Source organism: Pyrgilauda ruficollis, unplaced genomic scaffold (assembly GCF_017590135.1).
Source record: "Pyrgilauda ruficollis isolate IOZ18807 unplaced genomic scaffold, ASM1759013v1 scaffold77, whole genome shotgun sequence".
Lineage (NCBI taxonomy): Eukaryota > Metazoa > Chordata > Aves > Passeriformes > Passeridae > Pyrgilauda > Pyrgilauda ruficollis.
Window position 1 is genome coordinate 1,595,278 of NW_024529599.1, and position 27,178 is coordinate 1,622,455.

A 27,178-nucleotide genomic window follows, 5' to 3' on the forward strand; every position below is an offset into this window, starting at 1 on the left:
TCCTGCAGCACCGGACCAAGCCCGGATCAAGCACTAGGTCGGTCCCGTACGATGCCGTCCCAGACCACCGGCTCGGAGCTGGATTGAGGAGGATGGAGGATTCCCAAGGGAGCCGGTCCCGAACCACAGGCTCGGTCCTGGATGGAGAATGGGGAACCTCCCACCAGTCCGGTCCCGAACCCCGCCGGTCCCGGAGCAGCGGGTCGGTCACGTACCACGCCGGTCCCGCTCCCCATCGCCGGTACCGGACCGCGCTGTGCGTCCAGCCGGACCCCCTTCCAAGCGAGCCGATGCCCGGGAGCCCGGGGCAGCCCCGACCGGGGGCGGAGCGGTGCCGGTGCGGCGGGATGGGCGGCCCGGCCCCTGCCCCGCTGCACGCCGCATCACGGTGAGTGACAGCCGCCCCGGCCCGGCCCCGCCGCACAACCCGCCGGGCTTTTCCAATCAGGCCGGGCCGGGGAGGGATTTCCTGCCGGGACGGGGCCGGCCCGAGCGGGACTTTGCCGAGTGCCGCGCCGCCTGCTCGCCGGGACCCGCGGCTGCGCTCCGGTACCGGCCCCGCTCCCGCACCGCGCGCCTCGAGAAGTTGCGGCCGGGCCGGGCCGGGCCGAGCTGGGCTCGGCACTGCTCGGTGCGCCGCGGTCCGGAGCGGCTCCGCACGGCGCGGGCGGGTCCGGTCCGGTGCCGTCGGTTCGCTCCGGCGCGGTTCGGTTCCCCCCGGTGCGGCGGGCTGGGAACGCCGCCAGGTGAGTGGGGCCGGCGGAGCAACTCGCCCCAGGAGCCGCGGAACAACTCGCCTCGGTGGGGGGCAAAAATCCCCCCGAGCGCGCCCGGAGGAAGGAGCCGCCCCGCCCGGGGGTCTCGGGGCGCGGGGGGCGGAGGCGCGGCCGGGCGGGCGGCGAGGGGGGCCCGGGCGCGCCCGCAGCGGCGCTGGAGCCTCCCGGGGGAGCCGAGCTGCCCCCACCGCCCCTCGGGACCCGGCTGGGTGCTTGCAGCTCCTTTGCATCTTTCCTCCGCCACTTACGTAACTGATTTGGGTTTGTTTGGGGTTTTTTCCCCCCTCTTCTCCCTCCTTTTTTTCCCCCGGCGTTGCCGTTGGCTGCGGGAATGTTTGGGATACTTTGGTTCTCCAGGTGGATTCCTGGGCTGGAGGCTCAGCTCTGCTCGTGTGGGAGGGATGTTTTGCTGTTGCTTTTCCAGCTTTGAGCGTTTCTGGAATTTTACCTTCGCTGCTCCTCTCCGGGGAGGCTGAGGAGGTGCAGGTCGGCTTTCGGAGCTCTCGGTCCCTCCGAGTTGCCCGCTGAGCCCCGCGTGTTCCGGGAGCCGAGGCAGCAGCACCGGGGCCGTTTTCCGAGAGAGCGGGCAGACTTTTCAAATATAAAGTCGTCTCACCGCCTCACGTTCGCTTCTTGTGAGCGCTCTTGAGGGGCAGCGCAGAGTTGGATGCAGTGCACAGGGTTAAACGAAATAGTTCTGGAGACGGTGCGACACAGGAGGTATCGGGAGGGGATTTGTTTGCAACGAGAGGTTAGTCTGAGTCAAGTGGCTGAAACTTTGTTGTAAGGTAGATAAGGTTGGGGAGGTGACAGCTGACCCCGAAGGGCAGCTTCGGTGCTGAGGGATTCATCAGCTAAATGAGCTGTGGGTGGGGGGAGAGCACCCCAGCCTGGTGTGGGAATCACACACCCCCTTGTCCCAGAAGCTGTCAGTACCTGACGATCATATTTTCATCTGCCCTGTGCTGCTGCACCCTGGGGAGCGCAGGAACACAGGGAAGCCATGAGGTTTATGGGGAACTGCAGCTCCCGGCTGAGCAATGCTATACCATGGGATTCTCCTTCTGGTTTTGCCCCCACCCCGACAGGACCTGTCATTGTTGCCTTGTCTCGCCTGTGATTTCCATGCTCCGAACAGTGACCTCGATTGCTCGGAGGAAGCAACACCCGCTGTTACATAAACTGTGGAGGGCGAGCACTCTAGGAAGGGAGACTCCACTGAGCCATCAGCTGGTTCTGATGCCTTCTGGATGGGCAGAAGGGAAGTTGTGGGGTGATCTGGCAATAGCCTTGCAGCTGGCACGGTGTGTGCTCCCTGCTCTCCTGCACGCACGCTCCTCCCCGGTGTCGGAGCAGCCTGCCAGATGCACGGCCCTGAACTAGGAGGGATTTTCTTGCCACACAGTTTGGGCAGCCCGGGTGCAGTGTGGGAGCACAGGCTGGGACATGTGTAGTGCTTCTGCGGGACCCCATGCCCTCTCCAGGTACCGTGGCTGGCCAGGATATGGCCTTGATCCTGTTGTGAGCACAGTTGTCTTGCTGAATTACACCCAGCTCCTCACTGGGGCCAGAGAGAGCTCCTGAACTGTGAAGAAGTGTCTCGGGTCGCAGGGCATTGAGCATCCCAGGAGGTTGGGAGGGTGAGGGTTTATCCTTGCACAGGACGAGAAGAGTGTGAGGCAGGCTGACCCACTCCCGTGGGCTGCAGAGAGCTTTGGCTAAACCTTCCCAGCTCCATTCCTTGTGTGCTGCCTCCGGGAAAGGAGAGGGGGAGACGTCGTGTGCCCCAAGCCCTGAGTGCTGCCCTCTGGGAGGACGTGGTGTGTCTGGCCCCGGGAGGGCAGGGAAGGAGCTGTGCCCTGTCCCGCTCCGGGGGCAGCATCCTCGGGAGGTTTCCTTCACAGGTTCTTCCCTCTTCATTTAACATAAGGATGAGCCAAGTCCCTCCAGGGCTAAATATAGTCAAAGTATTCGTTCTTCAGCACGGATACAAAAGCTGTCGCGACGGAGCCGGGAGGTAAATGGCCTTTGGGGGCTGACTCTGCTCTTCCCTCCGCAGGTCCCGGGCTGCCGTGCCGGGGCTCGGCCGTGCACGGGGCTCCCCAGCGTGCCTACAGTGCCGTCACCGAGAGGAATGCCGAAACGAAGGGGCTAATGAGCACCAGAGAGGGAGGATCTATAACTTCCAGATGGCAACGAGCCCGTAATCCCTTTGGGATGAATTAGGGACTCGTCAACGCAGCAGAGCCTGCTGAAGGGAGCAAAGCACACCACCTCTGGCTCCAGGAATGCTGTGAGAGGCTGAGGGCATCCCAATGCTGCCTGCGCTGGACATCCTGCCCCTTGCTGCTTGGCTTTGTCTCACAGAGCTCTGGTGCTGCTGGGAGCCTGTCCCCGAGCACTGAAGTAATTTTTGTTTTAACTGATTGTATGTTCTCCAACCAAACCCCATCTGGGTCCTGCTCCTCCTGATGCAGAAAGGGACTTCTACCCTTAACAGAAAGACTTCTTCCTTCTGGTTTTTATGCCCTGTGGGATTGTAAAGTGTCTTTCTTCCTGGATTTCCCCTCTCATCAAAGTGTATTTTGAGGAATTAGGGGCTTATTCCCATGGCTTTATAAACCTCTGGGATCTGAGGGTTTCTACATTGCCACTGCTCTCACCTGCCTGCGATGGGGCGTGAGCAGGAGCTGATCCAGGCCGTGAAGAACGGGGACGTACCTGGCGTGCAGAAACTGGTGGCCAAGATCAAGGCGTCCAAGAGCAGTGAGTACCTGGGCAGAGAGCCGTGGGCTCCCTCCCCGTGGCTTGGCACTCCTGCCAGTCCCGGGGTGCGAGTCTCAGTGCTGGCCAAGCCGGGGTGCAAGTGCTGGCTCTGACCCCTGGCGCATGAGTTATGCTGCGGCTGGAGGCGGGAGTGCAAGCACAGCCCGTGCGGATGAATGACTGGGCTGTAAGCAATCCTACAGCTGAGCTGGGGTTCCCCTTGGGCTCGGGGCCAGGGGCCCTGGAGTGTGGGCCACTGAGCAGGGATGGATGAAGGGAAGCAGCCGTGGTGGGGGGAAGTGAACCATTTTGGGGGGGACGCTGCTACAAAGGGTCTTTAGCGGTTGCTGCTCACTCCCAGCCGTGTTTATCTTGTGAAAAATTATCGTCCCAGCCAGTCGACTGGAACCAATCGTCAAGCCTTGAATTTCAGTCTGGTAATGTTTAACCCTTCCGCAGGGCTGTTTTCTTGCTTGTGCTCTCAGAAAGGTCAGCAGCAAGCAGAGCTTGGAGTGAACAGAGGGCTCGGGGAGGTCCCCAAGGGCACCGGGGTGCTGCAGACGCTGCATGGTGTCTGGAGGAGATGGGGAGGGTGGAAAGGTGGATGAGATCATGGCCAGTGCCACAGAGCCCGTGTATGGAGCTGAGCTCCTGGTTGTTTCTCCTGACAGACCAAGAGAAGGAAACTGGGAAAAGTAAATAAAAGGGCTCTGGATGCCATGTCTGGCTGGGGGAAGGTGCACCCTGGCTGCCCAGGATGTGGGAGTGTGGATACCTCTGCCAAGGTGGCTCATCATGGGGGGTCTCATGGGGGTGGGTGGGAAAGCTGAAGGGGAATAAGCTGTCTGGAGGAGGGAGAGAGGAAACTCAGGCAGGAGAAGCTTTAAGGCTTCTTAGGAGCAGCTCAGAGCAGAGAGACTGGCGCAGAGAAACCCAAGTTAGGCTGAGGATTATAAACGTGAGGAGGGGATCAGCTCCCCTGGGTCATCTACTGGAAAGCTTTGACTGGGCCAGAAGTTTGCAAATCTCAACTGCTGGGCTTTCAGAAGCCACCTCCTCTCCAGAACAGGGGGATCTGGTGCTTCTTCCCTGGGTGAAGGTACTGGGTGCCATTGCCTCTGCTGCTCAGGGTCTGTGCCTGTACAGGGTCCCTGAGCTGAACAAGAGCAATCTGTCCATGTGGATGGGTTGAAGGACACCCCCAAGGCAATAAATAACGTCAGGACATGAGTGTCTTGGTGGCTGATGCAGCCCCATGCCCTAAGCTGGTGTGCCATGGCCGGGCAGTGTGTGCAGGCTGGGGTGCTCATGGCTCTCCTCCTCCTGCTCGCCCAGAGGGGTGAAGTCACACTTGTTTTCTCCTGCACCCTCCAGTAACTCTCACAGTTCAATCCTGTCTGTTTTCTCTCTGGAGTCTTCCCCTCCCTGCAGCCGTGGGGCACCCACGTGAACATGTGTGTTTAACTCCCCCGCTGCAGCGGCATCAGCAGCTCCCTCGGCTTATTTTCATTTTATTCCTTTATAAGGAGGGGCCAAAAACCCTGACCCCTCTAAGGCCACTGCTGCAACTCTTCAGTGGGGCTCCTGTGCTTGACCTGCTGTGGGGCTTGCCTGGTCCTGGAGGCTCATCCCTAGCACGGAGGGCACCACTGCTCCCCATCCCATATGGTTCCCTCTCCCTCTTCACACCGATGCCATGTGAACCAAGCATTTGCTGCCTTTGCTCCTCATTAAAGTGCCTTTTCCATATGACAGGCTGAGATGCTGATTTTTATTTTTTATTATATATTTTTTTAAATCCCTCTAAGAGTCCTTCTGCTGTCTCAGTGGATTGGGAGCTCGATCGCTGTGATCAGCCCTCTGGGGCTTCCTGTGCCTAAAAAAGTCACCGCACGTAAGCAAAATCCAAGCGCCAGTCCCGGCAGCGGGAACTTCAGGGACATGTTTAATATTCTCCGTGCGCAGCCTCCTCCCCGCGCAAGCGCCGCCGCACAAGTGGGTCACAGCACCTCTCATTCCAAGGTGGTGGGGCAGGCAGGGGCAAGATTTTTGGGGGCAGGAGCCAGGAGGAAAAGGGCAGGCAAGGGCAGTTGTCCTGCCTGCGGGAAGGGGACGTCGGCGCGACACCGTGGTCACTCCTGCAGCCAGGGAGGGGGTTCTGGTCTGGGAGAGCCAAGCTGCTCCTGCCGGGCCAGCCGTGCTTTGCTGAGGTTCCCTGGCAATGGAAACATCCCACTTTTTATTTTCCTTCTCCCTCTCCCCTCCCCTCTGTCTCGGGAGCGTTGCAGAGTTTAATTGAAATTGTTAAACGACCCATCACGGCTTTGGCCTCTCTCCCCCTCGATCAATCATGTCCCTGGGCTGCTGCCCTCGCCAACAATGCACCAGTTGGCCCAGCCAGGGCCAGCACCGAGGGGTTGGGGCTCCCAGGGGAGGTGAGAGGCACAGCCCCTCTGGCCAGCGATCTCTGGGGCAGCAGCTTCTGGAGCTGGACGGTGCCCGGTGAAGTTTGGGTGTCCCCATCCCTGAATGCAGGATCCAGGGACAGGGGATGGGGGGATGCCAGAGTGATGCTGGGAGAGGGAGAGTCCCTGTGATAGTGGGGGGCTTGAGGAGCTGTGAAAGGCGATGGAAGCTGGACTCACTGTTTGCCTTCCTCATGGGAGTGGTGAAGGTTTTTGTTTAAACGTATGCAAAGTACAAAGAAAGGGCAGCAGCTGAGCAAACTGGTGTGAAACTCTCAAGGACAGGGAGCAAAGCCCTGCCTGGGTTCAGCTGCTGCCTTGAGGAGATTCAGTCAGCCACTTGCCCCATTTCACCAGCCATACTGGTGCTTTCCAGACTTTAGGTATTAAGGACTGGGGTGGGCTCATGGGACATGGCTGTGTTTGGGCCATGATCTAGCGAGTCGTTAAATGCTAGCAAAGCTTGCAGAGGGGTCTTGGCTTTATCTCCACGCCTGTGTTGGAACCTCTCACCACTGCGCCCCAGCAGCACAAAGCATGTTAAGGTTTTCTCAAGAGCTGTGCCAGCCCTCAGATGCTGCTGCCACCATCCAGTTTGGCAGGAGAAAGGCAATGTTGCTCCGCATGCTGTGAGACTGCAGCAGGCAGATGTGGGATAACTCACTCCTTCTCTCCCCCTTGAATTTCCTCCTAATCCCTAGTAGCTGTATCAGCTTAAGCCTCAAAGCATGAGGTTTAATATCTCTCCTGTGATTTGTTAGCCTTTGCCACCGGCGCTCTGTGTCCCAGTCCTCTGCAGAAACATCTGCCCTCCTTTTATGACCTGCTGGGATTCCTGCTTCTCCCAACAGCAGCAGGTCTGTAGTTGTTTGGGGAAGAAGTTGCTCCTTTTTTGCAATCTGGGTGTTATTTTGTAATGGTGTTGGATGTGCCTTTGTGCCAGGCAGCAAGCCCAGTGTGCCATCCCCCCTTACAGAGGAGGACTATCCTCTCTCCTCCTCTTCGCTGCTGCTACTGAGCGAGGCTTGTTCCAAACCCTCGGGTACTCCAGGTGCTATTCCTGGTCTGGCTGGAGGGCAAAGCTCAGACTGGCCTTGGGCAGGATCCTTATCGTGTCAGGCTCTGTTACACCCGATGGCAGTGGTGCAGGGGTGCCTGGGCACCTTTCCTGCTCCACTTCTGCCCTGGGCAGTGCAGGCGGCTGGACCCAGCCCTGCCACCGAGCACAAGTGTGGCTCTGGCCATATCCCCTGAAGCCCAGGTTGTGAGGATGAGTTCCCAAAGCGTCCTTGGCTGTGTCCTCCCCTCCTCTCCCCGCATGCTGTAGGTCTGACGGGCTGGACCGGCTCCGCAGCCGCGCTCTGACTTGGAAAGGCTGTGGGCACGCCTGCGGAGAGACGCTGAGAAACTCTGCCGAAACGGGCAAAACTTCCTCTTCCTCCGGGACTGAGCCAGGAGCGGGGCGAGGCACCGTGCCTGGGGAGCCAGGCTGGCGGTGGCCTTGTGCCGGGGACCCCACCACCCCACAGCATGCCCACACCTGCTCCTGAACCAGCCTGAGGTGGGTGGGTGGTGGGAGCGGGAGAAAAGAGCCTTCAAAGGCTCTGGAAAGTGCAGCAGCCATGGGGCTGGATGGTGGTGGGGCTGCAGCTCCATGGCAAGGTGGGGACAATCCTTTCTTCTTCCTCCTGTGGCTCCCAACCTCCCTGGAAGGGGGGGATCTCCTCTGGTAGCCTGATGTTTGCTGGGTGGGTTTTTCCATGCACATCCTGGTGTTCCCACCTCTCTAGCTGGGAAGCAAAAGCCCCACACAGGCAGCGGAAGGAGTGAAGGGACAGTTGGTTTTCAAAGCTGGGCTCCAACGGGTGTTGTGTTTGGAAAGGGGCCCGGCTGCCACTGGAGCGCCCGGAGCCAGGGAAAGAGTCGCTGTGCCAGTGCAGGAGATAAGGCATGAGCAAACGGTATCGCACAGGGAGATGGAGGAGCCTGTGCTGGGCATCGTCTGACCCAGCCCCTGCCCCTCTGCCTCCCATTTCCCTGTGTTCACAGCTCCCCATCTCCCCCTGTCCCAGGTCTGTGTTTCTGTCCTCAGCCTTTGGACACCCATTGGCAGGGCAGCCTGTGGTCCCTGCTGTCAGCCTGGGCCACTGCAGCTGACTTTTTCTTGTCTCTGCAAAAGAGTGAGGGGAAAACCAGGCTAACCTTTATGGGGAAGGGGATGAATGTGGAGACTTTTGAGCCTGCTCCAGGCCATTCTGCCATCCTTTGGAGATGGCCAGACAGCACTGGGATATGCCAGGGAATAGGGGATATCCTGGAAATGTGGAGGTCCCTTAGGGCCATGGATGGAGCCAGGCTGGCAGCCATCCCCAGTGTCACAGGCATGAGGCTGAGGTTTGGGACAGGAGGGGGGAATTTCCATCCCTTGGGCATTTCCTGGTGACTCAGCCCAGACCAGGGGGCTCAGCTGCCTCTTTCCAAGGGCTGCAGAGGCCGTTTTGGCTGTCTGACCCAGAAACACACAATGACAACAGCTCGAAGGCAGACAGGGAGGGCAGCCTCGAGCCCTGGGACACCGTGTGCCCGGCTGCCAGCAGCACACGGGCACGGTAACCAGGACAGTGCTCCCCAGGGCTGCAGAGAAGGGGACGTGGCAAGGACACTGCCAGCACCAGCATTCCATTCTCTGGCTTGGCTGGGTCCAGGAGGGAGCTGGTGGACCATGAAAATGACCAGCATCACTTTCTGCCACCTCTCTGTCAGGATCCCAGTGCCGCAAAGAGGTTTTTCTGGGAAGGTGGGAGGTGAATTGTTGGATCTCAGTGGTGATGGACTGCGTGTAAGATGGTTTCCTGCTGGAAATGGATGCTTCCACCAGCATTGCTCCGGCAAGAGTTAAAAGCGGGGTTGGATGCCGTGCGTGTATGTGTGCATGCACGCGCCCTGCTTTGTTTTTAAAAGCGCCTCGGCTGTCCTGGATCCCCGCCAGACCCGGGGCCTGCCGCTGGCAAAAACTCTGGCAAAGGAGTATGAAAGGGGCAAGAAACTAAATAACAATAAACCACCTTTTTTTTTTTCCGGCTGCTCTAGTAAGTTAGAGGGTGGGGAGGAGCTGCAAGCATTCTGGCTCCCCCTAAATCCCATCCTGGCTTTCCCTAAAAAATCGTGCCTGGGATGGAGAGGGAGGGATCTGTTTGAACCTTGGGGCTGTAATATCACCCAAGCCTTGCCGAGGTGTCATGGTGAGTCACAGACCTGTCTGGAGATGCCCAAACTGCTTGGAAATGGCTCTGTTGGTATGATCTCTACCCTCCCAGGGAAGGAAGGGCTGGATACTCTGGCCCATCCCTCGCTCCTGCGGGATGCTGCCCAGGATAGGTGTACAGCCACCCCGAGCCGTTTGCAACCCCAGGGAGAAAGGCCGGAGCTGCAAGCGAGCAGGGCTGCGATGGCGAGATAAGGGAGCAGGGGGAACCTGCGTGAGGCAGGTATGCGGCTCCCGCAGCGTCCCAGGCCTGGTGCAACACGTCCGGCTGTGCTTCCGCCAAGCCCTGCCAGCGCCGCTCCCCGCGGGCCCCAGCCAAGGCTGTGCAGGGAGCACAGCCCCCAGCACTGATGCCATGCCCAGACCCCCTGCCCCATCCTCCCTGGTGCCATCCCAGGAGCTGGGTCTGGCTCGGCCGCCTGAGGTGGGCGGCTGTGCTGGGAGGGGTGAAAACTCCTGGGATTTCGTAATGCTGGGCACGGCTGGTTGTGTAAGGCCCTGTCTGCTTGGAAGGGAGTTGGCGAGCACGGCAAGGACATCTGGTGCCTGTCACTGAGGTGTCCCCAGCAGCGAGGTTGGCTCAGGCTCTGTCACCCACTCTGCAGGTGCCTCTTGCACCCACAGAACACCTATCCCAGGGGCTGCCTGCCTCACTCTTCCCCTCCAGCAGCCCCTTGTGGGGCATTGCCTTGTTTCTTTGCCAGGACAGGCGTGGATAAGCCTGAAGGGGATTTCCAGCTGGAGGTGAACTGGATGCAAATAGCAGTATGGAGACTGGGGATTGGGAGCCCCACCAATCTTCCCCTTCCATGGGTGTTCTGTCTCCCTGGGCAGGACACCCAAGTCACAGCCTGTGCAGCCCCTCAGGGATCTGGGATGTGTCCCTAACATGGCAAGGCCATGTGTGAACCACTGGCCTCAGTGGCCTCCAAAGGGGGCCAGAGTCCTTCCTGATGGCTAATCATTGCCTACACAGGAAACATGGGGACACGGTCAGTCTGGCCAGCGGTGTGGCGTCCAGCACAGCCATGGTCCAGGGATTGCTTTGGGCTGCAACCCAGGCTGCTCTGGTTGGTCTGAAGCAGCTCTGGTTTGGTTTTGTGGGGCTGACACAGATGGGAAGGGCTTCATGAGCCCTCCTGGCTTCCCTGAATCAGTACCTGCTAATCCTGCTGGCTTAAAAAGAAGCGAGACACTCCTTAGAGGGAAGGAGGTTCCTGCACAGAATGAGGTGCTGCCTCTGACCCTGCTCTGTGTCTCCAAACCTCAAGAGCTACTTAAGCATTGGGAGAGCCCTCAGTTTCCTGCTCAACAGTGTTAAGATGCAGGCAACTCCCTGTCTTGGAGCATTTGTCCCACTAGTTATATTTAGCAGCACATGGATATCCTGGAGCTGCTTCTCTGTTCCTTTCAACCCAAACCTGGTGTGGATGAGCAGGTGTCCAGCTCTGAGTCCCTAAAGTCATGACTCTGTTCCACTGCAGCCTGCTCCAAATGCCTGTAGCTTTGCGAGACTGAATTCACACCAGATGAGCAGTCCTGGATGAACATCTACTCCCAGGAGCAGTGCAGGTGGGTGCCTCTTCTCTGAGCCAGCTGGGTACAGCCCAGACCCTGGAACCGGGACCAGCGTGTGGCCATCAGCCCCCTGTGCCCACACATGTTGCTGGCTATGTTTGCAAAAACAGTACCTCGTTTTCCAGGAAGGGATGAGGCTTCCAGGGCTAGTTGGCTCTCCCAGTGCTTTCCCAGGATTGCCACTGCTCAGAAAACTGTTCCCTGCCAAGTCTGGAGATGGAGCAGCCCGCCATGATCTCATGGCGTAGGGGGCATTGGATGCCACAGGAGGGGTAGTACAGAGCAAGAAGTGGTGCCTTTTCCTACAAAAAGGAGCAGATGGAGGCAGGAGGGTCCCATTTTTCCCTATGCTCCTCCACTTTCTCCCCACACCCGCCCCGGGATGCTGCGGGGCAGCAGGTGGGGTTTCAGGGCTTGCTCCCACGTCCTGCCTGCACCGCCAAGTCGGGCTTGCCGGGGCCGTTCCCGACACGCACCCGCCGTGCTAGGAAGGCGTAAACAGATCGGGTTCCCGGCAGGGGTCCAGGGAGCAGGCAGGCCTTGGCTTGTGTCCCACCACTGCTCCATCGGGATGGGGCGTGGGGAGCGCCCAGGCAGGGCTGGGGTGGAGGGGGCTGATCTGGCAGAGGGGTCCCTGTGGGCAGTGGAGTCCCTGTGGGAAGCTGGGCACGACATTGGTCTGACAAGGAGCCAAGGATGTTGCCTCTGCCTCTGTTTACCTCTGGTGCTGAGGTGGGCCTGTTCTTTGGGGGGTGGGGGGTGTTGATGTACTGCCCCCAAAGCCTTTCCTGATCCCTTTATGGGGAGCAGCTGACCAGAGCTCAGCCCGTGGTCTTCAGATCCAGCTCCTTTTCTGTTTAAGTTGTATTGTGATTCCTCAGATCCAGCTCCTTCTTTTCTATTGGAGTTGTATTGTGATGCCTTTGACCTTGCTGTAACTAACTCAGCCCTTGTCCCTTCCAAGGCATATGGGGGGATGGGGCTGCTCCGTGTTGCCTTTGTCCCCAGCTGGTCCCCAAGCAGCTGCTGCCCGGCTCTGGCGTCCGGGCTGGGCAATGGGAGGAACCCGCTGCCCTCCCTGCCGGCCCTGGAGCAGCTGGGATGAGGGAAGGGGGTCAGGAACGCAGTGTTCCCAGAATAACTCAGCAGTCACCAAGGGCCCCAAAGGGATGGGAGGGTGGGTGTGGGGTCCTGGGGCAGGTTCCTGCTTCCAGAACAGGGTGATGCCTCTCCCCAGGACACAGACTGTCCCTAACTGCTAAGTGATTGCTGCTTCCATGTGGGGACATGCAGGGTGGTGCACGACAGCCTGGTCATGTAGCTGTCATGTCCCTCTCCTGTCCACTGCATATGGAACCCCATTGTAGACCAGGATCCCAGGCAAACCCTTCACTGCCACAGCTGCCTGAAAATACCCCAATCCAGCTAAGGCAGTGGGCAAGATTTTAGCGATGGTTTCTCCCACTTTGGAATGGTCCAGCCAGAAATGCAGGCGGGCAGTCGGAGGGTCTGATCCATCTGGCAAAGAAGCTCTCACTCTGGGCATGGACAACATCATGCCACAGGATGCTGTTGAAAGGACAACACTTTTCCCTGCCTTGAGAGGGAAGGGAGAGAGTGGCAACAGGACCATCTCTCTCAGGTTGCTTGTCCCAGACTGGAGAGAAGTTGGCGTGTGCCTGCTAGTGATGGACCCATTCCTCTCCCATTCCCATTTGCCAGCAGCACGGAGCAGCCAGTCAGTTCTCATGAGTTTTGGCAGGTGACCTTTGCACGGGGAATGGGAACAGCAAGGTGCCCTGTGTGCCCTCACCATCACTGGAGAAGGGATTTGGAGAGGGATTCCTCCCATCCATCATGGTTTGGGAGCTGAGTGGCCACTGCTGAGTGAGATCCTTACGCTCTTTCCCAATGCAGATGCCACAAACGGCTGCAGCACCATGGAATCTGCAGGAGTAGTCACTCAACCAGCATCCCTTAAGACTGCAGGAACCAGAGGCCACATTTTTGCTCTGTCCTGGAGGGAAGGAGACATTTTGCTGAAGCTGCTGAAATCCAAGCTGCAGTTCAGAGGGAGCTGGACAGTGCAGGCATCACTTGCTGGAAGGAAGCTTTAGGAAGCTGAGCCCCTTATTTCAGTTTGGCAATAGAGAATATAGTCAGCAGCCCCCCAGAAGTGGAAATCCTTGGTTCTTAGGAAAACCCAGTCCCCAGGCAGCAGCTGCCATGTCCCTGCACAGCCCAGGCTGTGACTGTCCCAGAGGACCCCTCCGGCACGTCCCTGAGCGGGGCTGGCGGCAGCACCGGCTCGCGGGGTCAGAGTTGAGGAAAGGCATCCGCAAGGTATTTTTAACCGTGTGACTGCAAACTGGCCGCCAGCAGCCGTCTGAAGTTAGTCCCGGGCTGCCGACAGCTGATTGCCCACGGGCTGCTGGCGAGAGGGGGGAGTTTTGAGTAAAATCCAGTTCCCAGCCGTGTCGCAGCCTTGGGAAGGAGTGACGGCACTTGAACCATCGACCTTCTGGGTGACCTCGAGCGAACAGCTTCACCTCCCGCTGCCTCCCCTCCCATCCTGTGTGTGCCTTGCCCAGATTAGCGCAGCCAGGGTGGGGACAGCCGCTCCGTCCGCCCTGGCAGCGCCTGCTCCAGGTGCACAGCAGCTTCCCTGGGGCCAAAGGAGGAGGATGTCACAGGATTTCCAGCCTCCGCATCGCTGTGTGCTTTGAGTACTGGCTCCACCGGCTGGAGCAGCTCCTGGGTGCCAAGCTGCCATGTGCGGGCACGGGGCTGGCACTGATGGCAACATGGTGCCATAGGGCTGTGGCAGCCCAGTCCTCCAGCCTCAGCCTTACCCTGCTTCCCCTGGAAGCTGCATGGTTGCTGCAACCTCCAAGCTATGTAAGGGCTGGATCCCTGTTTCGCTCCCTTGAGCCCACAGGGTTTTGCTGGCCACTGTTGGCTGCTCTAATTTTTATCTGGGGCTCATTGTTAGAATCATAAAATAAATAGGTACGTGCTGCTCTGGAGCGTCAAACCCCTCCAGGTGTAGGTGGGTTGCTGGGTTGCTGCGTCCCTGCTCGCCCTCCCTAATTAACTATTGCTCAGCTAATCCAGACTTACTGACCTGCCCTAATCTTCCCATGCAAGGCCAGTCCTTCACTGCTGGCTCCTGTCACTCATCTCTCATGTTCCCTGTGAGCCTCTCTCATGTTCACAGCCCTGGGTATGTGATGGACAATGGTACCCCAGGAAGCAACAGAATACGTGGTGGGAGATGGTACCCTGGGAAGCAGCATCCCCCCACGCAGGCTGCCGAGGTTGCTTTCCTGGCCAGCAGGTCCCTCTGTGCCCACGCTCACACTGCTTCTCTCACCGTCCCCCCACATCCTGCTTCCCCTCTTTCTTCCTCCCATTGACCTGCTGCCGGTTGGATTATTTCTCCCCAGATGCTGCAATCTGTATTTTTCCCAGGTTGAATCTGCCTGGGTTTGTTCTCTTAATCTCTCTAAGTCCTTTTTGTGTTATTTCTGCCCATGTCAATCTGTAGCACATCCACCACAGATTATGTTAATGCACCATTTACTGGGTAAGGCATTATGACAACACTCAGAGTGTCTGTAGGTGCAGCCTCTTTTGCCAGGGTATCTGAGATAGCCCTTCCTTGACTTCCAGGGAACCAGGTGGACATGAGCTAAAGTGCATTGTTAATGCTGGAGCTGATGCTCTGCTGGTCCCCGTGTCCCTTAGCCTGGGATAGCTGTTGGCCCCACGGCGTGCCCGCTGCAGGTTCAGGCAGTGCTGGCACTTGGCCGTTGGCCCCCACCGCTATCGGCCCATCTCTTCCCGCTCAGGAGGCGTCCTGTCCTTTCGGAAGGATGGGGGAAATGGAAAAGGCTCCACCTCTTCCCTGGGCAAATACAGCTCCTCTGAGTTCATATCCTGGAGAGCGGAATAGCCAGGTCCCAGCAGGGACGGTGACTTCACCTCCTGGTAACGCGTTTCCCCGGCCAGCTGGGAAAGGAGCCCTTGTATCTCCGAAGGAGCTGCCTGGCTTCCCCGCCCGAAGCCTTTCCCAGCTGTTTCCATCCTGGATGGGGCTGGGGGGTGCAATTTCAGCTCTGTGTTGAAGGGGTGTTACCACTTCTCTTGGCCAGGGGAGCTGGGCTGGGCTGGGCTGCATCACTTCGGGGTAGGCAGCCACTATAAACTCACAAATTACTGTGGAGAAGAGGAGCAAGCACCATCCATCTCACCCCATCTGAAATCCTTCTGAAACTCAGAGCAGGAGCATGTGTTTGGATTTTGCGAGGGTTCAATCCAGCCCCAAAGGATTCCTGTGATGCTCTTTTCCCTGCTTGGCGTTTGTCCCCTCTGTCCCCTGTGGCCATCAAACCTTGGGGTCGGGAGCTGAGAGCTGCACCTTCTTCCCAGCTGTGTGGATGGAGACAGGGTTTCCGATTCTGCTTTTCCTTTCATTGTTCTGGGAGCCTTCACTTTGAACAAACTGCCTGTTTTTTCCTGCTTTGCTTGTGAGGGGAAGCAGCAAGGGGGAATTGGGGCTTTGGATGGGGGTCCTGGAGTAGCTGGGCTGGGAGTGCATAATCAATGTCTGTGCTGTGTGGGGATGCTGCCCAATGTCTCACCTGCTGCCAGCCTCTTAAAAAACCTTAAAAGTCTGATTTACCCTGGAAAAAATATTCCCAGCCTTCTCTAAAGAAGGAAAAAGGCTCCCAGTTGACTCCATGGTCCTGTTGCCCTATCCCTCTCTGCCTGTGGTGGGCCTCCAGCCCAGCCCAGGATGGAAGGCAGATCCCTCAACCTCTCAAACTCCCCTGCCTTTGCCATCACCCACCTTCACCGTCATTCACCATCGTATCTGAACGTGTTGCAGGACAGTACTGCTCAAGGAAGGAAGGAGGCCAAGCTGCCAGAGGAGACTCAGACATGTCATCAGCAGAGACAAGTTGGTGACAGGAGCAGCTTGGGCTCTGCGTGGCTGTAAGCCCTAAGATTTGGGGCTTCAGCCAGGGGTAAATAGTGACTTGTGTTGAGGTTAGAAATGAGCATTAGGTGCACCTAGCACAGGGATGCTGTGTCCAGCCTCAGGATGTTGTGAGAAGCTGCCCAGAGCTCAGCTCCTGGAAGGTTATTGCACTTGCTGGGGTTATTCCAGGCTGCTGAAACCAGGAGCAGGGCTTGGTGTGACAGCCATCCTGCAGTCTGTGCAGTGTCAGAGCAGGCAGGGCCCTGGTCTGGTCCAGGGCTTGGTAGGTTTCTCAAGGGGTGAAAATGCCAATTACTCTTGAGGAGTTGCCAGATGTTGGTGTAGGGACAGTAAGGGGCTCCCAGCTGCTCTCATATCACTGCCATTTGCCCTCTGCTGATGGGATTCCACCTCCTTGATTGCAGCCTCCACATCCCTGCCAGTTAACCCAGTGGCTTTGCCCCAGTCACACCAACCCCATAGTGCCTGGCTTGGCGAGGGGCCTGTTTGTCAGCGTTGGTGGGGAGCCCATCCTCAGTGATGCTGCAGAGCCTCAAACCTGGCACAGGCTCTTTGTGGGCAGGAAGGCACTCCTGGCCTTTGGACACCTGAGGCATTTGGACAGCCATGGCATTTGGGCACAGGGATGGGTGCTCAGCCAGGTTTCCTAGTCTGCAGCATCTTAGCAGCCAAATTCACTAACCATCACCATGGGGGAATTAGGGGAGCCCCTGTCTGGGGAGCCGGGCACAGCACTGGGCTCAGTGTTTGGGGTGCAGCTGGTGGTTGTAGCAGAGAGCTGGGGTCAGGAGCCCTTGGCTCTCACCCAGCCTCTGTTCTGAGCTGGCTGGGCAGCTTTGGTTGAGTTTCTTAACATCTCTGTGGCTGAGCTCCTTCCCTGTCGAGGTGGGTGAATCTTCTGAATGTATTGGGAAACTGCTGCTGAAGCAGCCGGTCTGCTGGGAGGCTGCGCCGGGAGGAGCCGGCTGTGGGTGGCCACAGCAGACATGCCTGTGGACAGAGAGGTGACAGGGAAGGGAGATTCCTGCGGAAGAGGGATGGACATCACCTCTTTGGGTCTTGGTTTTGGCCAAGATGGTGAGTCTGTCCTGAGCCCTGGCATGAACCCATCATATGCTGAGGCAGGGCCACCCCGGGCCATCACAGGGCAGGTTGGGTGAAGCTGCCACCTCCTGCCACCTCCGCCTTCAGCTCCAGAGGCTGCCACTGCCATTGGAGATGGCTGCTGCTCTGCAGGATAGCAGCTGATTAGCTCCTCCAGCTGGTTTATTGGCTTACCTGGTGACAGTCCCCAGGTGGATTTCATTATCCCAAGAGGGTATGTGCATGTATTTGGTGTTCAAAGCACACTGTCTCTCTCCCACTGCCCAGGGAAGCAGAATGGTGTTCCTGCAGTGCTCTTGCAGGGCTTTCCTGCATGCAGGGTACTTGTAGCAAGCAGTGTAGGGGTGCTCAGGACTGGATGTTCAGGGATGCTCCTGGTATAGGGACACTCAGGGCTGATGCTGTGGCTGGCAATACAGGGATGTTCATGACACTGGGATGCTCAGACCTGCAGCACAGGGAGGCTCATAGCACAGGGGTACTTGCAGCCAGCAGCGTGGAGATGTGATTTCCCAGGACGAGAGGATGGGATGAGAGTCTGTGACACAGGACCAGCAGAAAGGGTTGTTTTTCTGGCAAGAAGGTGGATCTCCAGTTACGGATATGTGTGTTGTCATGGTCAGCAACAAAGCCTTGCAAGCGGTGGAGCTCTGCTCTGGCTGCCCTGGGTGGACAAAACCGGCAGGGGTTCACAGCACAGAAACCTGCCTTCTGGAGCCTGACTCCCGTGTGAGAGCCAGGGCAGGAGCCTCCAAAGGGCAGGACTCCACAGGATATTCGGGCATTTCCTTCCCTAGCCAAACCCAGGCGAGCACGTGGCACTGCTTCCCAAGGAGCGCTTCGGAGGGGTTGTGTCGGTCTCCAAGAGCTCGGGATGAAGCTCACGGGTGTCCCTGCAACAACGAGCTCTCCGTTGGAGGGCAGCGGGTGACTCAGGGTGCCCGGTCCGCTGGCACAGGGGTGCTGGGCCGGGCGAGGGCTTGCCTGGCTCCACTCAGCCGGCACAGCCGGCGCCAGGCGAGTGCCTCGGGGGGGTAAATACGGGTTTGTGCCGGGCCGGCTGCCAGCGCGGCGGGTGAGGTGCCCGCCCCGGCCGGCCGCTCCCCTGGTGCCCCCCGCACCCCACGCCCAGCCTGGCATCCCTGCCATAGGAGTGCATCCCGCGGGGAAACTGAGGCACAGGCCAAGGGGGCTGCTTGGGAATGTGCCGTGCGGGGCTGTGCCTCAGTGGGGATCCAGAGGCCAAGGGCCGGAGCCAGGCTGTGCCAGGGTTGAGGGTCCCGGCCCCGTCTGGTGCTGGGCGGCCGCGCTGCCTTCGCCACGGCCGGCGGCCGGCCCGACATTTGTAAGCAATTTGCCGGAGCGTTCCGGAGGTGCTTGCCGCTGCCGCTTGGCAGCCAGACGCCGCACAGAAGCTCGCCGGCTCCCTCGAGGCCTCGCTCAGGCCCGGCCCTGCGCTGCGGAGCCTCGTCCTGTCCGGGCAGGCGCCGGGGAGCGCGGCGGGCCGGGGCGGGGAGCCTGGCGGGACCCCTCACAAGGGGTCGTGCTGGGGAGCAGGGCCAGGCGGGGGGAATCCGTGGCTGGAGTTAACCCTTGGGGTGCACCAAGCTGGTTTTTCCCTGGAAATAAATAACCCCTTCAGGGTGTCTTGTATTTCAGCGCTGGGTCCCTGTGCTGGGTTCATTCTCCCGGGATTGAGTGTGCTCCTGGTGGGGAATGGGGGTTGCGGGTCAGGCCTGAGAGTGCCCCAGTGCAAACCCAGCGGGGTGATGATGTGGCTGGGAAGGATCTGGCCACACCATCCCGGTGCTGTAGCTGGGTTAACCCTGCAGTCCTTTTCCAGCCCAGCTCTGCAGCCCCCTGGCCAAAGCTGAAGGGGCCAGTCTGGGGGGGCTGTGGGATTGGGAGCAGCTAGGCCCAGCCTCTGCTGAGCTCCAGAACATCTGTGTGGAAAAGGATGGGTAGCCTGGGCACCGATGGGGAGAGAAGAGGCTGAAGCAATGTGGGGAAAACCTGGGGAATTGGTCAAAAGGAGCACATGGATGGAATGAGGAGGGGGAATGCAGGGAAATGTCCCATCAGCTGCCTTCCTGTCACCAGGTCCCTGGAGTTTGAGGCTGTGCAGCAGGATGGCACTGGTGGAGGGGTCCCAGTTGCCTGGCTGTGCTCTGCTTCCCCTCCATCCCTCCATTCCTCTCCTTTCCCGTGCTTTTATGCTGGGGTGCCAAGACACTTTCCCACCCACACTTCACCTTCCAGCCTTGCTGCAAACCCTCCAGCTCTCCAAGCAGTGATTTACCTAGCTGCAAACCAGGGATGCTTTCCCTCTCTGCCCAAGGCGGATCCAAGCATTTAGGAAGACCCCCAAAGGGAATGCTGCTCCTGGCTCTGCTATTTGTGACCTGCGGCTTTTCCAGCCATCCACACCGTGTCCATGTGGTCCTGCCTGGTGTTCTGGCCTGGCTGGGCTGCTGTGCTGGAGCAGAGAACGAATTTGAGGAATGTTGTTCAGGGAGATGTGGGTGCTGACAGCTGCCTGGGACAGACACCGTGTCCTGGGACAATCCCAGCTGTGCTTACTGGACCCCACTGGCCAGCTCAGTCCCCTTGAAGGTGGGGTTAGGGGTAGGATTTTTGGGTGAACTCTCCTTCTTCAAACAGTGGGCATTGCTCAACTCCAGGACCAGCTCCCAGGGGCTGTGGGATGTTTCTGTCTCTTTTGGAGGTGCTGGTGCTCATTGGGCATCTCCATCCAGCCCATCTCTTTTCCCAGCATTGCACTCCTCGTGGTCATCATTGAGGGTCTGCCCCTCCTGCCCTGAGTAAGGACTCCTCTTCCTCCCCTTCTTTTTCCTCCCTTTCCCGACCCTTTTCCAGTGGCAGTTTTCAGCTGCAGATGGTGGGAGCAGTCCCAGTGGTTATGGTTCTCCAGGACTCGGATCAGAAGTGGCCAATTTACAAGTGAAATGTTATTTTTTCCTGGATGCTGAGGTCAAGGGAAGCGACTTGTCCTTGGTGAAGACCCCATGTCCTGAGCTCTTGGGGCTGGGAGGGGGAAGTGGGAGCTCTGCTGAGTGACAGCTTTGGGAGCCAGTTCCTTTGGGAAGGTCTCTTGGATTGGTGGCTGAGGCTCAAAGACAAACAGTCCCTGGGAGAGGTAATTAGGGTGATCCTGTCCTGATCCCCTCAGCTGTGGTGAGGAGTCACGAGTCCTTCACCAGCAGCCACTCCAAGCTCATTTTGTGTTAATTAGGCTGTTTACAAAACACTGTAAATTGCAGTAATGAACACCCCAGTCCTTGGTTTCCTTTAATTATCCATTTGCATGATGAATGAGCCAGGCCCCCTTCAGCTTTTCTTTTCCAGCAGAAGAGTCACACAGCCCAGTATGGCTTATGGGATCTGCCATGCAAGGTGGCAGGGAGAAGAGGGAGAGAGGGAGAAGAGAAGGGAATTGAGGAGGAGAAGGAGAGGAATCTTCAGCCCCAGAGATCTACCTGGCTGCGAGGAAGAGGGCTCCTTTCCCAAGACCCCCCCACAGCCCAGTGGGGTTTGAGCAGCTGTTTCACCCCAGGCTCAGAGCCTGGCACTCGGACTTTGATTTTCTGTAGGAAAAAGCACAGAAACCATTCGAAGCATTTAATCCTCCCTGGTCGGCGATGGGGCTGCCTGGAAAGGCAGAGGAGGAGTGGTGGTATTTCTTGGCCCCCCACATACCTTCCCCTTTCTTTCCCTTTTGACTTAGTGGATGAATTCCAGAGATGTTAATCCGCTCTCAACCCCTCGGTGAAGAATAAAATGTCCTCTCTGTGTGGGAGGAAGGAATCCATTTGAATTAATTGTGGGAAGGAGCAGGGAGCTGGGGGTGAACTGGGGGTGTATGTGAGGCTGTGCTGAGGGTGGGCTGAGCATCCTCTGCTCCCCAGTGGTCCCCGAAGGAGAGGGAGATATGGGCAGAGGGATAGGGATGGCCAAGATGGCACAATCCTTGGGTCCCTGAAGGGGAGGGAGGGCTGGGCAGGGGAATGGGGATGTCCAAGGTAGCACAATCCTTGTATTCACAGCTGAAAGCTTCAGCCTCTGCCCTGGCCATAAAAATGCCAACCATGTGGTCTGTGGGCCAGGTCTCAGTGGCAGTGGCGGGCACAGGGAGCGAGTGGGGGGTAAAATGGCCCCACTCAGCAGTTTTGGTGTGTCAGTGCCTATAAAGGGGAGGGAAGCGCTCACTGTTCTGCCAAGCCAGGGTGGCAGGAGCTGCGGGGTCTGACCCATCCCGGGGGCACACATGGATAGGGCAGGAGAGATCGAGGGAGGAAAGTGCTAAGCTCGAGCTGGGTCAGCCCTCTGAGGGTTCGTGGAGGTGAAAGTGGAGGCAGAGGAGAGCAGAGAGACCCCCGGGATGGGCCAGGCGCTGTTCTGCGCGCTGGGAGGTGGGTCTGGCTGTGGGATAGGGTTCATCCGGGGGCCTGCAGGCTCTGCCTCCTGCCCTGACCTTCACCTCTTGTCTCTGCAGAGCTCCTGGGATCTGCCAAGCGCCTGAATGTGAACTACCAGGATGCGGATGGGTGAGTGCTCCCCTGGAGGGTGCTGGGTGCTGCTGCCAGCCCGGGGGGCTCCTCTCCCCAGTGTCCAGTCAGTCCTGCAGCTCTGGGTATCACACAGCTTTCCAGGGGAGCTAGAGAACACATTAACATCCCAGAGCCTGCCTGGATCTAAGCTAAGGGCGCTGCTCAATCCCTCCTGAAAATCCTTCATAAATCCCTTCTATGTGCCCCTCTGTGGGGATGGGGTTGAATGGGGATGGCAGCGTGTCCAGCCAGTGCCCCGTGTCCCCCTGGTTGAAGCCCAGAGGAGCACCTGGCCAGCCTCAGCGCCTGCACGTGCTCGTGCCTCTGTTTAATATCCCAAAAGCAAAATCCCATTGTTTTGGGGGGAGTTAGAGAAAGAAAATATGAGGTTGCCCAGTGACCACAGCATATTTGTGTAGCTCATCACTTCCAAAATCCAAGTACTTAATAAACTGAGTACTGAGAGTTAAAGAAACCACAAGGCTCATAAAATAAATAAGTATGTTATTCTTATTGAATTAACTCTGACCTGTCAGTCATTAGCATTGTTTTTATGTGCTGTTGTTGTACCTAATTTCTACATGTTTTCTTTTGGAGGGCTCTGTAGGAAGAGGTGTCCATGATGAGTCCTAACAGGCCAGCGGGGGGTTGGGAACGTGCAGGATGGCTCTGTCTTAAAATAATATTGTGCAGATGGAGCTTAATAGAAAAATAATTTAATAGAAGCAATGATCTGATTCTGATAGGGCACAGGGTTTGTGCTTGGGCATCTCCAGGAGGCTGATGGTGGGAATTGGGGTAAAGGGTCTGTTCCCTGCCCGAGGGACACGGGCAGGGTGTTGGGTTTCACTGGGGCACAGGAAGGGGATTATGGGGAGGTGAGACACAAGCATGGGGATGGCAATGTGTGTCCTGGGAGAGCCATGGTGCTGGTGGTGTCCTTGGCATCACCTTGCTCAGGGCTTGGAGAGGATGGAGTGGGCAAATGTGGGTTTGTGCAGCCACCCCAGGGCAGAGTGGGACCCCACAGGGTTGGGTCAGGGGGATTTTGTACCCCTCCACATTCACACTTTGAAGCAGAGGTTTTGCTGTGGCTCAGGGACATGGTGGGTGTAACTGGAGAAAGGAGCAGTCCTCTGCTGGGGTTAGTGTCCCTCCTGCAATATTGAGACTTGCACAGGGATTTGGGGATGCAGATCATGAGGAGAGCCATGCTGGATGAGCTGTGTCCCTGGCATTGAGTTTGGACACTGCAGAGCCCATTGGAGCCCCTTGCTGGTGCTGTCAGGAGCCCTCCAAGTCCCTTGGAGTGGCTCACGGGCTAATCCCCAGTGGCACAGGGACCCCTCTCTTGGCCTTGGCCCTTCACGTGACGGCTCAGGGGGAGTGCCAGGCAGACAGGCCCCTTTCACAGCCCCAAGACACTGGGCTCTTTCATTACCAGCGGCCTCCCACGCTCTGCCATGGGCTCCTGGCAGCCCTGCTGGCATGGGGAGGGGGCAGCTGGCAGAGGGCAGGAGTGGCCACAGGGCTGATGTGTTTGCAGGATGCTGTGAGCGGCGTTGTGGCTGCCTGGCTGCTCCATGCAGAGGGGAGGTGCATCTCTCTCCATCCTGCCCGTGTCCCCCAACAGAGGGCATGGAGTGAGGGACTCCTCTCACTGGGGTTTCCCATGGTATACAGTGTGCCTGCATCCCTCACTGAGCCCTGGGGCACGGACAGCTTGGAGGGATTCATCAGTGTTTTGCTATGGGGAATCTGAGGCACTGGGAGCGGGGAATCTGGAAGGCTGTCGCCATGAACAGCCAGTGACAATCGCAGCCCTCAGCCCATGTCCCCATGATGGGGGTGCTGTGAGGACCCAGTGGGGCTGGGGGCCGGGCTGAGCCCTACCTTATGCCACAGGTTCTCAGCGCTGCACCACGCAGCCCTGGGCGGCAGCCTGGACCTCATCTCGCTGCTGCTGGAGGCACAGGCCACCGTCGACATCAAGGACAGCAACGGTAAGGGGTGACCCCCAGGCACGGCCCCTGCGGCCGCCGGCTCAGCCCCCTGTGCGGGCCGGGGGCCGTGTCCAGCCCTGCTGAGCCCCGCTGCCCACAGGGATGCGGCCCCTGCACTACGCGGCGTGGCAGGGCCGCGTGGAGCCCGTGCGGGTGCTGCTCCGCGCCGCCGCCTCCGTCAACATGGCCTCGCTGGACGGGCAGATCCCGCTGCACCTCTCGGCGCAGTACGGCCACTACGAGGTGGTAAGTGAGAGCCCAGAGCCACCCGTGTGCCCTCCGTGGGGCTCTCTGGGGTACTGGGTGGGGGCAAACCCTGCCGTGCCGGGTGGGAGGGAGGCTGCAGGGTGATGCTGAGCCCCTGCACCTCGTTGCTCCCCTGCAGTCGGAGATGCTGCTCCAGCACCAGTCGAACCCGTGCCTCATCAACAAGGCGAAGAAAACCCCGCTGGACTTGGCCTGCGAGTTCGGGCGGCTGAAGGTGGGTGCTGTGGGCTCTGCTCTGCACCAAGGGCTTCTCCAAGGGCAGCTCTGGAAAACACTGGCTCCTCTGGGAGCAAAACACAGGGTCTGGCCACAACTGCTCTCCCTCCACCACAAGACTCAGAGCCTGGCAGACAGTACCTGCCTCCTCCCGTGGCCAGACATAGCCGGATCCTGAACCTGGGAGCTGTGGGTTTTGCTCCTGACCTCACAGCAGGACAGTGTCAGACTGGGAATGAAGCCAGGAGTTGTTGCTCCTGGTTCTCCACAGCCTTCCCCCACCCACCCCAGCTTTGCTCACAGTTAAGCATGGATAGGCTGAGCTGGCTAATCCCAGCAAGCTCTGAGCATCCAGCCCTGCTCCAGGTCCCCAGAACAGTTCTTGGGGACAGGGCCACACTGTGCTCTGGGAGACCCTGGCCCTGCCAGCACCGCTGGGGTGGCCTGGAGCACAGCCAGCCAGACTGCTCTGTGCCCCACTCAGAGGGGACCAGGAGGATATTTCCATTTTTGGAGTATCTATAATGTCTGCAGCTATAAACAGGGCAGTAAAAATAACTGTTCTGTGCCTCTGGGTTGCCCTGAGATGCTGAGAGTCGCTCTGGGCTGGAGAGACTGGAGGTTTTTAGGGCTTGGTCTGAAAAGCCTGATTATGGGAAGACTATTTCTGGCTGTTGTGACCTTTAACAGCCCCTCACGACAGTGTGGCCATGCCAAACACTGTCCAGCTCCAGCCAAGCCTGGGGCTGTGGATGGCAGGGAGTGGCAGGATGGGGAGTGGTGGGCTGGCCCCAAGGATGAGCCCCTCAGTGGGAGGGTGCAGGTGGGGGTACCTGCACCCTGTTGCTTACCAGTGTCTCATGCAGGTGGCCCAGCTGCTGCTGAACAGCCATCTGTGTGTCGCCCTGCTGGAGGGACAGTCCAAGGATGCCACTGACCCCAACTACACCACTCCACTGCATCTGGCAGCCAAGAATGGGCACAAGGAGATCATCAGGTAATTCCTTGCCTTATGCTGGAAAAACCCATCAAGTCCCACTTCCTCCCAAACACACCTTCCTCCTGCAGGCTTCAGCCCCTCATCCCCAAAGCAAGTGCAAGGTTTGTCCACTTCCTATCATAAAGCAGCCAAGTGCCTGGCCCTGATGTCCATGTCCCCTGTTCATGTCTTTCCTTTCTTCCTACCAGGCAGCTGCTGAAGGCTGGGATTGAGATCAACAAGCAGACAAAGACAGGCACAGCCCTGCACGAGGCCGCACTCTACGGCAAAACAGAGGTGGTGCGGCTCCTGCTGGAGGTGAGCACGGTGGGCATGGGCTGGAGGACAGCCCCTGGAGGCCACCCAGCACCCCTTTCCCTTGGTCCCTTGCCTCCCTTGAGTCTGGTGGCAGGCAGGGAAGTGGCCTTGACCGTGTCTCCTCCTGGACAGGGTGGAGTCGACGTGAACATCAGGAACACCTACAATCAGACAGCACTGGACATTGTCAACCAGTTCACCACCTCACACGCCAGCAAGGACATCAAGCAGCTGTTGAGAGGTGAGGTGGGGATGGCACTGAGAGGGGTTTCTTCCCGCTGGGACCTGCCCGGGCTCCCAGCGCTCCTCCTGAACAGCCTAAATCAGTGCCAGCATCCCAGTCCCCTCTCACATGTGCCCCCATCCTACATGTGGGGCAGTGTCTGGGGATTGAGGCCTTTCTGCAGTATTAATGTTTTCTTCTCTCCTCTTCTTGCTCTTGCTTTCTCCTTCTGCCCTCCCTGGACTCCCCTCTTTCCTCCCTACGCTCTGGCACCTCCTTTCTTCCTCTGTCCCTTGCCTTCAGAGGCATCAGGAATCCTGAAGGTCCGAGCTTTGAAGGATTTTTGGAACCTTCATGATCCAACTGCTCTCAATGTCCGAGCAGGAGATGTCATCACGGTGAGGCTGCTCTCTGCTCCCCATCCCCCTGCCCCTGCCCCACCATGGCCCTGGGTACCAGCCCCATCCCTCTTGTCCCATGGCAGGTCCTGGAGCAGCATCCAGATGGCCGATGGAAGGGACACATCCACGACGCGCAGAAAGGCACCGACCGGGTCGGGTACTTCCCCCCCTCCATTGCTGAAGTCATCAGCAAGCGGACAGGTCAGTGGCCATCCTGAGCATGCTGGGGACAGTCCCCTGTGCAAAACCTTCCCAGCCTTCCCAGCACCTCCTGTCAGACAGGCCCTGCAGCCCTGCCTAGCTAGGGGGAAAGGGAAGGACTCAGGGGCTGTCAACATGGTTGGGATACTACTTTGCGGGTTGTGGCTCAGCTCTCTCCCCTGTCCCTGCCTCCTGCATGAGGTCTGACCACGTGTGTTTTGTCTTTGAATGCAGGCATGGTTGTCCCCCGCGTGGCACCCGCGCAGCAGCGCCAGGGTCCCCCTGGGGCCCTCCCAGTCCCCCCTGGGGGGCTGCAGCACCTCCCCGACGAGTGTCCACACCCGGCAGCCCCGAGCGGCCCAGCGGCCTTTGGTCACCTCACCCTAACCCGGATGGCCCCAGGCCCTGACAGCTCAGGTCAGGGGAGCGCCTGGGGAGGGAGAGGGGCTGGGGACCTTCCCCTGTTCCCAGCCCTGCCTGGGCAGGGGCACAGGAGGAGACTCTCCTTCCATCTCTCCATGAGGAAGCAGACAGATGAGAGGGAGCAGATGCAGGAAAAGGGAGTTTTGGGGAGCCCTTAGAGCAGCCCCTTCTCTCCCTCTGTCTCAGTCCTCTGTGTGTCTCTTGTCACCCAGGTCACCCTGTCTATGTTGTGCATGCTGGGAGGCGGGAGGGAACTGGCGCATTGTCTGTAGCTGGAGGGATCTTGTGGGAGATCAGTGGCATCAGTGTGTTGGCACACGGTTCCTTGCTGGGGACCTCTGTGCCCTGTGTCACCCCTGATTCTGGGGAGCTGCTGACAGGCTCCCTGCTTGCCCCAAGCAGCAGGAGACAGGAACAGCGTGGGCAGCGAGGGCAGCATTGGCAGCATCCGCAGCGCCGGCAGCGGCCAGAGCACCGAGGGCACCAATGGGCAGAGCACCAGCATCCTCATCGAGAATGCCAGGGTAGGCACCCTGCTCCCCTGTGCTGCTTCCCCGTGCTGGCTCAGGCTGGAGATAGAGCCCCATCCCCTTCCATGCCCCTCCTAGCAAAGGAGGGGG

General features: G+C 58.7%; 1 protein-coding gene across 4 annotated transcripts in view; it reads left to right on the forward strand.

Annotated features, from left to right (window-relative positions):
* Positions 1-471: 471 nt before the first annotated feature.
* Positions 472-27,178, forward strand: part of CASKIN2 (CASK interacting protein 2) — a 33,828-nt gene continuing 7,121 nt past the window's right edge. The window contains exons 1-13 of one of the 4 annotated variants that reach the window (XM_041486618.1): positions 472-746; positions 2,836-3,542; positions 21,473-21,524; positions 23,433-23,530; positions 23,631-23,776; positions 23,916-24,011; positions 24,880-25,010; positions 25,202-25,310; positions 25,443-25,551; positions 25,837-25,931; positions 26,018-26,135; positions 26,370-26,552; positions 26,961-27,082. In XM_041486618.1, the coding sequence (XP_041342552.1) occupies positions 3,449-3,542; positions 21,473-21,524; positions 23,433-23,530; positions 23,631-23,776; positions 23,916-24,011; positions 24,880-25,010; positions 25,202-25,310; positions 25,443-25,551; positions 25,837-25,931; positions 26,018-26,135; positions 26,370-26,552; positions 26,961-27,082 (1,353 nt within the window). In that variant the 5' untranslated portion in view covers positions 472-746; positions 2,836-3,448. Of the gene's footprint in view, positions 747-2,835; positions 3,543-21,312; positions 21,390-21,472; positions 21,525-23,432; positions 23,531-23,630; positions 23,777-23,915; positions 24,012-24,879; positions 25,011-25,201; positions 25,311-25,442; positions 25,552-25,836; positions 25,932-26,017; positions 26,136-26,369; positions 26,553-26,960; positions 27,083-27,178 lie in introns of those variants that run through there. The other 3 variants (XM_041486620.1, XM_041486619.1, XM_041486621.1) reach the window with 3 other exon arrangements.